General features: G+C 47.3%; 1 protein-coding gene across 10 annotated transcripts in view; it reads left to right on the forward strand.

Moving 5' to 3' along the window:
* ppp1r13ba (protein phosphatase 1, regulatory subunit 13Ba) overlaps positions 1-12266 on the forward strand; it is a 49737-nt gene that overhangs the window by 34509 nt on the left and 2962 nt on the right. For 7 of the 10 annotated variants that reach the window (XM_062522150.1, XM_062522145.1, XM_062522146.1 and 4 more), the window contains 9 exons: positions 662-858; positions 2110-2274; positions 3414-3606; positions 4474-4635; positions 7596-7684; positions 8300-8741; positions 9266-10062; positions 11356-11493; positions 11880-12013. In XM_062522150.1, coding sequence (XP_062378134.1) covers positions 662-858; positions 2110-2274; positions 3414-3606; positions 4474-4635; positions 7596-7684; positions 8300-8741; positions 9266-10062; positions 11356-11493; positions 11880-12013 — 2317 coding nt within the window. The remainder of the gene's footprint in view (positions 1-661; positions 859-2109; positions 2275-3413; positions 3607-4473; positions 4636-7595; positions 7685-8299; positions 8742-9265; positions 10063-11355; positions 11494-11879; positions 12014-12266) is intronic. The other 3 variants (XM_062522147.1, XM_062522148.1, XM_062522149.1) reach the window with 3 other exon arrangements.

Consider the following 12266-nt stretch of genomic DNA (forward strand, 5'->3'; position numbering starts at 1 on the left):
CTTTGTTCCACTGCGTGAACTTGCTCAATCAGCTGCTGCTGCTGCTGGGGAGTCCCAGTCACTGGGCGACGTGGGGGCGGCGGCGGCGGGCGGCGGCCATTTTGGATGTTTGGATCCGAGGGTGTGGCAGTGGTGGAACAGGAGGCGGAGAACAGCTGGGAGGGGTTAGCGCTGGGCCCTGGCCTTGGAGGGGAGGGCACATTCGGAAGATGTCACGCCTGGCGTGTTTGGCCTTCACTTTTGGCTGTGTCAATTTTCGGTCATGACTCAGTGGAGGGGAGAGAGAGAGAGAGAGAGAGATTGAATGATTTAGAGCGATAGATTGAGAGAGATTTAGAGAGACAGTGACAGAGGGAGAGTCTGAGAGAGAGAGAGAGAGAGAGAGAGAGAGAGAGAGAGAGAGAGAGAGAGAGAGAGAAATGAAAAGATAGCATCTGTCTGCAGGGACGCATTAAGCCTTTCTCCATCATCACGCTCTCTCACTCTCACGAGGTCACTCAGCTTCTAGCAGGAAACCACTGCAACCGCAAAACACACGCACACACACACACACACACACACACAGTCAGACACACCCACGTCTTAACCCTGTCGCCGTACACACAGTCATCCGTCTGACACATGTTCGTCTGGCCGTGTGTTGTCGTGTCCTCTTCCTCAGCGGCGGAGATTGAGCACGTGAGCAACCTGTTCCAGGAGAAGCAGGCCGAGCTGCAGGCGGCCGTGCTGAAGGTGGACACGCTCACGCAGCAGCTGGACGACCTGCGCAGGGGACGCCTCAACGGCCTGCAGCCTCTCGGGGGGCCCATCAGCGGGGCCGCCGCGCTCGAGCTTCGCAAACTCTACCAGGAGCTGCAGGTACACACAGTATGCTTTGTATACATACTGTACATACAGTATATGATACGCTTTGCCATATAAAATATGTTTTTTATTCAGGAATGTGTTATATCTAAAAGATTATAAAGATTTTGTTCGGAAAACAATAACTGAAATCACTATCGGCAGCATCCGCACAGCATTTTTGCGCATTTGATACAATAATAATTATACACTTATAAGTTAATATAATAATACATGTGCATGTAAAAATCATATGTTAGTACAGCATACTGTATTGTCTAAGTACATACAGTAGTGTGTATTATATCTATGAAATCATTCATCAGATCTAGCCTCAGTTAGTTGCAAAAAGTCCACCAAGAACTCCAGGCATGTGCAGTGCGATCACATTGCTCAGATACGCGGCATACATGCTCCATGGTGGCGTTCCTCATTTATCCGGGCTGGGTTGCACCTGTTCTGGTGTTGGTTGGCACTGTTGACTGCAACATGGCACTGGGCTGTAGGCTCAGCCCACTTTCATTAGGATATTTTACTTTTATTAAAAATGTTGCTTTTAATGTTGACATTGTCTTCTGCAGAAAGATCATATCTGGAATAGTACACGTGTGATTATATTATCATAATTCTATAATGATTATGCGTTTTTGTGGAGTTGTGGGCTAATTGGTGTCAATTGATAGTGATATGGTATTTGATTTGTATTTTACAATGTTGCTATTTTCCACCCAATCTTCTTATGTTTGTTCTTCACATGATTATGGTTCATTGGGCTCAACCCTCACCAAGCTCTTGAGGCCTGCACTTATAGGTCACTTTGAGAACAGTTCTCTTTTATTCAGCTCAATCTCCAAAAACAGCACATGATCACAGTTTAACGAGACCAGAACAGTCGCCCTGAGGGCATGACTGACTCCAATGGTTGGTTCTGCATTTAGACAGTGGAGTGTACTCTTAAGTCCGTCTGTGCGTGATATAACTGTAAGATGTCGGACTGAACTGCAGAGGACACAAGTCTACCAGTCATTATTTTTTAATGTAACGAGCTGGAGGATTAAGAAAACTTCAAACTGTCTTTGATCATATTTTTGTCCCTTCTGCTTGAATGTATTGCTTAACATAACTCATGTATTTCTCTCTTATACATGTTTTTCTCTTGCTTTTCTTCTTTTCTTTCTTTTTCCTCTTCACATTCTCTCTTTCCAACACCCTGCCCGTTGCCCTCCGACTCTTCTCTCCTGTTTCTCTGTCCCTCTGTTGTCTCAGATCCGTAACAAACTCAACCAGGAGCAGAGCAGCAAGCTGCAGCAGCAGAAGGAGATGCTCAACAAGCGCAACATGGAGGTGTCCATGATGGACAAGCGCATCGGCGACCTGCGCGAGCGCCTCTACAAGAAAAAAGCCGAGGCACGTCTCCCTCAGCACCGCAGCGTAAGGCCAGGAGCAACCAGGAAGATGCTTACACAGACGCTAACACAGATGCTAAATGCTACAGAAGTAGAAACTTATTCAGATACTCCTACAGACGCTAAAACAGACACTAGATGCTACAGAAGTAGAAACTTATTCAGATACTCCTACAGATTCTAACACAGATGCTAAAAGCTACAGAAGTAGAAACTTACTCAGATACTCCTACAGACGCTAGCACAGATGCTAAATGCTACAGATGTAGAAACGTATTCAGGTACTCCTACAGATGCTAACACAGATGCTAAATGCTACAGAAGTAGACACTTAATCAGATACTCCTACAGGTGTTAATGAACTCACACAAGATCAAAATAAAATCAAAATAAAATCAAACAAGGTTGTAGGTGCTAAGATGGATGGATGAATACCCTGACAGATACCTTGCCCATATGGATACTAAGCTAACAGTATTAGCTACTGTCTGATCCAGAATAACTAGTAGTGCAGCAAGGCCAACCTGACATGTTTACTGTCCATGTGCTCATTTAGGAGATGTATTTACCCAAAGACTCTCAGTAGCACAGTGAGAGGAAAAAATCTAGCAGAGCTCAGTCGTAGCCTGTGCTGAGTGGGTCTATTAGTTGAGCTGCTCGATGGAGTTTCTGTTTGAACCATCTGGTATTAGAGTCAGCAGCTGGTGATCGTGAGACTATTTTTGTATTCTGTATAGCATAACCCTTACAAATGAGGTTAGAGCATGGCCTAACATACAGAGTAAGATACGTATAGAATTACCCATGCACTTAAGCATGCATGTAGACATACTGTATGTGTACACACACATGCACACTCACACACACACATGCACACACACACACACACGCACACACACACATACCAACATAATTTAGCAGAGGTAAACAAAATATACAAATGCAATATTTGTGTTGAAGCATGAAACAGACACTAGATGCCAATAGAGGTTCACAGATTCCTTACAGACATTAATGCCTAAAAATGCACACACAAGCACATTTGCTAACACAGATGTTATTAAGATGCTGATGCAGTCACTTGTGTAGGAAACAACCACTCACTCGGCACTCAACATGGCTACTGTGCTAACCAGTCTTCCTCCTCCTCTCTTCGCTCAACAGCTGAGCCGGATGAACGGACCTCCGTCCCCCCAGCCTGGCTCGGGCAGCTCGGGTCGGGTGGCAGCTGTGTGCCCCTACATCCAGGTGCCTGTGCCGGGCAGGCAGGAGGGGGGCTATGTGTTGCCCCCCGACCCCCTCAAGCCTCAGTCGCTCGCCATGACCGCCACCGTCAACCACGCTCGCTCCAAGTCCGGTCAGTTTCTACCTCCTCCTCTGTCTCGGTTTCATTCATATCCATATTGGCTCGGTCAAAGAAGTGAAAAATTGCCTAACATTGGTTCTGGTTATCAGAACCTCCTTAAAGTTACTGTACAGACAAAGGAGCACTTATGGGCAGTATATCTCTCTTATTGGAAAGGAATTCCTTTTTGTGGTTTCGCTGAGTAAAATGCGCTCAGAGTTCACTGGTCTTAAATCCAGCATGGGTTCTACTTAGCTTCTCACAGGCCTGGAATTGTAGACATTGATTACATATCGGTTTACTGCCAAGAGCCTGTATAACGTTTCCAGCTCCTCTGTAAACAACATCTTTTGCTTGCTGTCTGCTACTGGTTTCATTCTTTGTCAAAAAAGAAAAGAAAATCATCTTCTACTTTTTTTTAATTTGCTTGTTTTGTTTTGTTTTTATTTTCTGTTGCTTGGTTTTCTGGCTAACTCTCCTCTTTTCTGTGTATTCTGTCTCGTCTGTGGACCCTGTCTCCTCCTTCCCTTGTTCTTGTCTTTGTTGCTCTTTTGTCATCTGTGTATTTTTTGTTTCTGTCGGGTTGCTGGGCTGTTTGGTGGGTGGTTGTGCGTGTGTGTATGTGTGTATGTGTGTGTGTGTCTGTGTCTGTGTGTGTGCGTGTTTGGTGTGTGTATGTGTTTGGTGTATGTTTGGTGTGTGTGTGTGTGTGTGTGTGTGTGTGTGTGTATCTGTTTGGTGTGTGTGTATCTGTTTGGTGTGTGTGTATGTGTTTGGTGTATGTCTGTGTGTGTGCGTGCGTGCGTGCGTGCGTGTGTGTGTGTGTGCGTCGTGGTGGTGGTGTATGATGGGATGATGTTGTGGTGGTGGACCCAGCAGAGGAGGAGGGGTGTGGCGGTGGAGGTGTGCGTAAGCCCCTGGGCCCCTGGAAGGTGTCAGATTTAGACATCATAACGGACCCCTCGCTGGTGCCGTCCACCGCAGACGAGGCAGAAGGGCTCGCGGCCCCCTCAGAGCCCGCAGGGGCCGACTGTGATTCCAGTGAGTCTTCAGGATGCAGGAGGAGGACTGCAGGGGTCTATGAGAACACACACACACACACACACACACACACACACTCACACACACACACATATATGCACACACACACACACACACATACACACACACACACACACATACACACATATATACACATACACACATACACACACACACACACACACACACACACACACACACATACACATATATACACACACACACACACACACACGGACATGTCCAGTCATGTAAATCAACGCTGGCACACATAGATTCACATGCATAACGGACATGTTGATATTGCACTGACATACATATTTACATCAGACATGGTATTGTATTATTGTAATATACACAAAATGTTCTTTTGGATGTATAAACACCCTTAGGCAAAGTGTATATACAGACATAAATTGTTTTGTCCCAGACCAAAAATATAATTTTCACATACTGAATGACCTAGAAACACAAGCAGTTTGCTGTCAGAGATAAACCAAATGAAGGAGTGTGAATGCATTGTAATTAATGTCTACACAATATGTAGTATTCGAACCTAATATATCAGAAACGATAGCCTTCCTGATGTCAAAGTTGTAGTCATGTTGTAGTTTAACCAGTTTGACGCCTATAGAAACCACATCATTAGTGTGCAGCATCCAGTGCACTAACCCTGTTGTAGTTCGCAATACTCTACTCAGCACCTTAGTAGAGAATTGATCATCCATCCTTCCCCTCTTTTTGGTCCTGTTTTGGGACACAGCGATATTGATTTCTCAAGCACTACTGTAATGTGTAATGTGACCCAACCCCGCCCCCCCCCCCCCCCCCACCCCCCAACACCCTTCCTCCTTCCAAAAAAAAAAGAGAAAGAACAAGAAGCATGTTTCAAACGCAGCCGGCTACTGAATGCAGGGAAGTGACTGCTTTCCTTACGCAACAGCAGCTTATTTAAACAAACAGACAAACAGAACAAAAGAAGAAAAAAGAGTAGAAAAACAGGAGGTCAGAGCGAGGGGAAAGGTTCTCTTCCAGTCTTTTGAGTTCAGGAAGTTCCGGAAGCGAGTGGAAAAGAGTGGTTTTGATGGCGTAAAGGTCAGACCCCACTTTAGCCTTTCATCCCCGTTGCGTAACAGCTCATCTAGAATTTAACAGGGTTGTGTTTTTTTTTTTTTTTCATTCAGAATCTTAAAAAAAGAAAGTTTACGAGGTGGTAGCGGCGGTGACAGGAGGCTGTGCTTACTGTACGCTCAGCTCTGCTTTTCAAAGAGAGGAAAAAAAGAGAAATAGACAATCTCGTTCAAAGTGAAAAGGAGAGAGAGAGAGAAAAAAACAATCAACAGATAAACAAGACCTAGAGACAGAATGCTGTCTTCCCAGTAAACACTGTAGCTCAACTCGTCACTCAGAGTTTGTTTTGCTGTAAACGTTCTCATTTCATTCCTTCCTGGAGGCTGAAGAATCTCCTTGTAGGTTTCTATGGATACCGACAATGTAAAAGCTCTTAGATATGATGTAACTAGCATGGAAGAGGACTGAACATGATTCTAATGGCAGAAACAGAAACCATGAACTGGCCAGTAGACATAAGACATGCATGTCGTCTATATAGATCACCATATTGACTATAGACAGCTATGTCAATGTACATTACATTACATTACATTACATTTGGCTGATGCTTTTAAGCCAAAGCGACTAACAACATGGTAAATAGTTAAACATTTTTTTTTAAAAGAACAATTCAAAAGTAAGGAAAACATTGCAAAGGGCATACAGTATATAAAATATACCAAAGGGCTGATGGTGTGGATGTATGACACAGGGCCTATAGATATGATCAAAGATCCTTCATTGCTGACAAGATCAACATAATGCATCTCTATGGAAGCAAAATTCGAACAGTTCCTGTCTGCTTAAAGAGGCGTGTCGCAAAGTCGTCATAGTGGGATATCGATCTCTGTCAGATTGGCAAGCAGTTCAGTTCGAATGTAACGTCACTTTCTAGGTCTGCTTAAAGGGGGCTTTCGCCCCCTTCCCCTTTGCGAAAACAGAACGGGGAAATGTTCGAACGTTTGCGCCTCTCGCTCCGCTTTATCCCTCTCTGATATGATGGCCCAGGACAGCAGATACACACTGGCTGTGGGGGTACCGTAGTTGATATGTGGAGGCGGCGTGCAGACAGGAGGTGGAGTGGGAGAGCGTAAGACATGGGGTCTGTAATCCAGCTGAACCTGCGTGAACTGGACTCGGAGAGAGAGAGAGCGAGAGCAGAGCGTGCGAGACAAACACTCACCAGCCTCGTCTGTCACGCCCTTCACACACTAGACTTGCCCCTGAGATGTAATTAAGATTAGGGGTGTGTGGAGGGACACCCTGTGAATGAATTAGCTAAAAGCTTGATGGTGTGTGTGAGCGTGTGTGTGATTGCGTGCGTCTGTGTGAGTGGTAGACGGCACGCAGGTGTGTGTGTGCGTGCGTGTGTGTGTGTGATTGCTAATGTGAGTGAGATGAGTGAGTGCGGCTCCATTTTCACTGGCTGGCAGCTTTAAGGATCCTCTCAAACTACATCTCAGCTACTCTATCAAGAGCCATCGCACAGCTTCAGGCACATCTTCACATTGTCCTGAGCTCCCTCCCTCTCTTTCTCACTCACTCTCTCTCTCTCTTTCTCTCTCTCTCTCTCTCTCTCTCTCTCTCTCTCTCTCTCTCCTGTGATTTCCAGTGCTAATAGCGAATCTTCTCTCCAATTTCTTCCCTGTCTGAAACTAGTCTAGTGTTCTAACCCCACCTTCAGAATTTAATCTCCTAATGACCTAATCCATAAGGGCCTGCCCCTAAAGAACAGAACAGACTGTCCTCTAATTAGAGCAGTCAGTTAGAGCAAAGGAACTGTTATCCCTCTCTTTCTCTTTTCTTTTTGGCGCTCTCTCACTCTCTCGTTGTCGTCCACTCCGCAGCCAACGATGCAAACTGGCCAGCTCTCACCAAAAGCATGCCACCACTCGTACCTCCAGACAAGATGGCCGTCGGAATGCAGGGCGACAAGGTAAGAATCGGCGCTTTCGGCAGGTGTTTTTTTTTTTTGTCTTGGCTCCGTGGGAATTCATTCTTAGAATTTGTGTTATAATAATACACTTAACCTGCAGCATCCACTTATCTACTATATTTATGCAACATAAATCCTAGATTAAGGACTGGAAAATTAAAAAATTACAGGAGAAATGGACCATTTGTGTGACAGTAGAACAACTTAATACCACGCTCACCGCAGAAGAACCTTTTTGTTCATTGCTGTTGTGTAAGAGACTTATTGCAAGGCTCACTGCATGGCAGAGGATGTAAGGCCGTGCTGTGAGAGAAAGCGAGACCAGAGACAGTAGGCGATGTGAGCCCGCCCGCAGCACTCTCCTCTGTGATTAAAAAACGCAGAACATGAATATAAAACTGAACTAGCTCATAATGAAGCCCATGCATAATCACGTGTATAGTGTCATTTTCGGGACACTTTTCTTTTAGCTTCTGCTGCTCTTTTTGTTTTGGTTCTTAATACGACATTTTTACTTATGCGGTGTAAATATTTAAATCCTGCATAGTTGATTTTTCTATAGAAAACACATTTTAAAAAATATGCTAATTGTGCATATGTTCGATTTGTATCCAGAGCCTGGACTCGAACAGGCTGGTGGGGGCAGTGACCGCTCTGTCCAAGCAGCCCCACCCGACCTACGGCACGTACCCCAGCGCGGGCCACCACTCCACCATCTGCTCCACCAGCTCGCTGCCCCGCTCCGCGCCCGCCACCCTGGCCTGGCAGCGCTCCTCGCCCCCCGCCTCGCGCTCGGCCTCGCAGCAGATCCAGCAGCGGATCTCGGTGCCCCCCAGCCCCTCCTCGTCCCAGACGGGGTCGCCCATGTTCCCCGGCGCCGAGAGGCCCGACCCTCCGCTGGCGGCCGCCGTGCGACCCTTCGTCACGGACAGGGGGTCCCGGCCGCAGTCGCCCCGCAAGGGCCCGGCCACCATGAACTCCAGCTCCATCTACCACATGTACCTGCAGCCAGCGGCTAAGGGCTACCCCAGCAGCAGCAGACCAGCAGTCAAGGCCGGTGAGTCCCAGTGGAGTAGAGTGAGGGAAGAGATGCATGAAAGAATGGACCCTTGTACCATCATTTCCCAACTATAAGCTAGTAGTTTATACATTGATTTTGCCAAATTTCTGCTATCAGCTATGAGGTTAATACACGGGTGACAGTTAAAACACTGTGACACATAAAACACTGTCCCACGGCTTATCCACAATCCAGCTAATACACAGGAAATTACTGTAAAGAAAGAGAAAAAAAGAAAAGTGGCTTAAAGAGACTGTTCAATCTCTTTTAAGGCAATTGCCTCATTCATTTTGTCCAATGCTTTTGCTATTTTGTCCTTTTTTTGTAAATTAATTTAAATTCAACTGGAAGCATTGATGGATGGGTCGATGAAGTTGAAATAGTGCTTCTTAATTCCGGCTGCTTAACTCCAGGCTCATGGAACTCATGTTTTAATGAAGAGACTTGATAGATTTAAGATGTGTGTGATTTAAAAATTCTCCTTCAACCCCCCCCCCCACGCCTCCCTCTCTCTTCTCCAGTCTATGGGAAGCCGGTTCTACCCTCCAGCTCCACGTCTCCCTCCCCGGTTCCCTTCCAGCACCAGAGCAGCCGCGACGAGCCGGACGCCGAGGGCGCCCCGCTGCCCGCGCCCAACGTGGAGAACATCCCGCGGCCCCTCAGCCCCACCAAGCTCACGCCCGTGGCCCACTCTCCGCTGCGCTACCAGAGCGACGCCGACCTGGAGGTGCTCCGGCGCAAGCTGGCCAACGCGCCGCGCCCGCTCAAGAAGCGCAGCTCCATCACCGAGCCCGAGGGCCCCGCCGGGCCCAACATCCAGAAGCTTCTGTACCAGCGCTTCAACACGCTGGCCGGGGGCATGGAGAGCGGCGCGGTGGGCACTCCGTTCTACCAGCCGGACAGCCCGCTGAGCTACATGGGCCCGCCGATGATCCTGAGCGAGGCGGACACCACCAATGGGAACTCGCCCGTGCCCGACAGCCTGGCGATGCCACCTGCCGCGGAGGCGCCCGCACCGGACGTCCCCCTGCCTCCGCCGTCTGGGTCACCTCCGGCTTCGGATGCCAACGAGAACAGGCTGGCGCATCCCTGCGCTGACACGATAGCCAGCGCTCAGATTGCCGTCGCCGCCCAGCCCTCCCCTCAGACGTCAAGGCTGGCAGCGCCCGACACCACGGAGGACAACAGCAACAATAACCACCACCACCACCAAAGTGGCCCCACAAAAAATGCCCAAAGTAGCCCAGTGCCTGAGGCTCGAACCCCTCCCGCCGAGCCCGAATCGCCGCCTAAAGCTAGATCGCCCCCGACTCCATCGGTGAGTGAATCAGTAAGCGGAGAATGTGACCTGATATGCTAAGTGTCTATCTTTGTTTCAAATTTCATGTGACCTGTGGAATTTGAAATCTGAACTAGTTCACATCCAGCAGGAATCTCTTAATGGTGCAATTATAGCACCTAGAAGCTAGGCAGGCTAAAAATAACACAAAAAAAGGAAGTCAGGACGTGATTATCCTCTGACGTGTCCAAAATTAAAATGCAAAATGTGAAGCATGCAATGCATGCCAGCCACGCCGAGGTCTAATTTGTGCACCCAGATTTGGGATGGGTATTTGAGCACTTCTTCCCACACGGTTAGCGGGAAACGCTAAAATTAGCATTAGCGTTAATGCTACCTTCTGACTAGCTCTGGCAACTTCAGCTGGCTCTTTGGGCAGGCCAGACGCAGTTGCACACAAACACAAACCTCATGCATATTTGATGAGGCATAAGTGTGTGGGGAAACACTGAGCGCCAGCTTTATTTACCCTCTCACCCCTTTGGCTGACGACGGCTCCTGGCCCCGCGTGGTGCTAACTTCAGCGAGATAGCCCTGCCTGCCGCTGTGCGCTGAGGCGCGAATTAAAGAGATTTGAACTGGGGCACTCGATTCGTCAGTCGCTGCCTTCATCACGTGCACAAAGCCATGTCATGCCAGCCAGCCACCCAGGCTTCCTCTTAGGAGAGCCAGAGAAGCGTTTAGGTTCCCTCATAACACAAGCACACATAAAAATCACAGTAAAGTCAACAGTAACAGCGTGAGGTAGTCAAAGTGTTTTGAAGATATTTTGTGCTGGTTGGCAGAGCTTGCATGGGCTTGGCGCTTCAGGCCTGGCATCATTGCACGTCTGTGAGCATTGAACAACAAACACCTGTGCTTGGCGTAAACGAAACGGAAACGTCACATGACTGCACATCTAGATTAGCTTGTTTGGCACACCGAGCACCTGAGACACAGATAGCGAGAGCGTAGGGTAGCCAAACCTTCTGAAGGAGAGCCAGAATACAGCACAGTTACACCAGGCAAGCAGCTGAAGTGTTCTATTAGCAGGGCACTGTTCTATAGCTTCCACTATCTAGTGAATGGAACTGGCTACACCAGACGTGATAGCACCACGTACAATCAATTCAGAATGTATAGAAAATTGGAATAGATCATAAAAATATACAGACATATGGTATATATATAAATATGCAACACATATTTTTTCAGTGTCTGCAAAAGCATGCCACTGATGTCACTCTGCATATTAAACTGATTTTTTCTTTCAATGTCTTTGTTTCTCTTCAGTCCAAACGGACCAACCTGAAGAAGCCGGGTTCCGAGCGGACGGGTCACGGGCTGAGGGTGAAGTTCAACCCGCTGGCTCTGCTGCTGGATGCATCGCTGGAGGGAGAGTTTGACCTGGTCCAGAGGATCATCTACGAGGTACGCACGCACACGCACGCACGCACGCTCGCACGCACACACGCAGGCACGCCTCTATCACAGACTGCTTACACACTGCCGTGTATTACATTATGCCTCAAGCAAACTTACAGATTTACAGGATTAAAGGATATCAATGGGTAAAGATGAAAAGTGTATGTCATGTACCTAGTTTTTGAGCGTAATTGGAAAAAACAAAATTATTGATAATGGTGCCGAAAGTAAACAAGTACAAGGTTACAACTGGTATGGAATTTACTGGATAGTTTGAATTCAAAGGCCAGAATTTAAGCTTTGGTGACTTAATTAATCAGTATAATAACATACACCTAAAATAGTAGTTCACCTTAATCAAAACGTAAAATTTCGCCCTTTCCTCCATCCAGGTGCAGAATCCAAGCACGCCCAACGACGAGGGCATCACTCCACTCCACAACGCCGTATGCGCCGGGCATCACCACATCGTTAAGTTCCTGCTGGACTTCGGTGTAAATGTCAATGCTGCAGACAGTGATGGATGGTAAGACCAATGGCACTCGCTTCTCCGTCAAAGGGATTAGCCCTGGCAGTGCACGTCTGATGCCTCCCGTAATGGTCCTAATGGTTGTTTGATGCAGGAATCTGTTTGTGTGTCTTGGCTTCGCATCAGTAGATAGTCTGTGAGCCTCTTTCTTTGTGTGTCTTTTGGTGTCGCTTTGAAGCTATGAGGAACAATTGGTAATTGCCAATGAAATATTCAATGGAGATTGGAAACAGACAAAGGCATCTAGATT

This window comes from Sardina pilchardus, chromosome 20 (assembly GCF_963854185.1).
Source record: "Sardina pilchardus chromosome 20, fSarPil1.1, whole genome shotgun sequence".
Lineage (NCBI taxonomy): Eukaryota > Metazoa > Chordata > Actinopteri > Clupeiformes > Clupeidae > Sardina > Sardina pilchardus.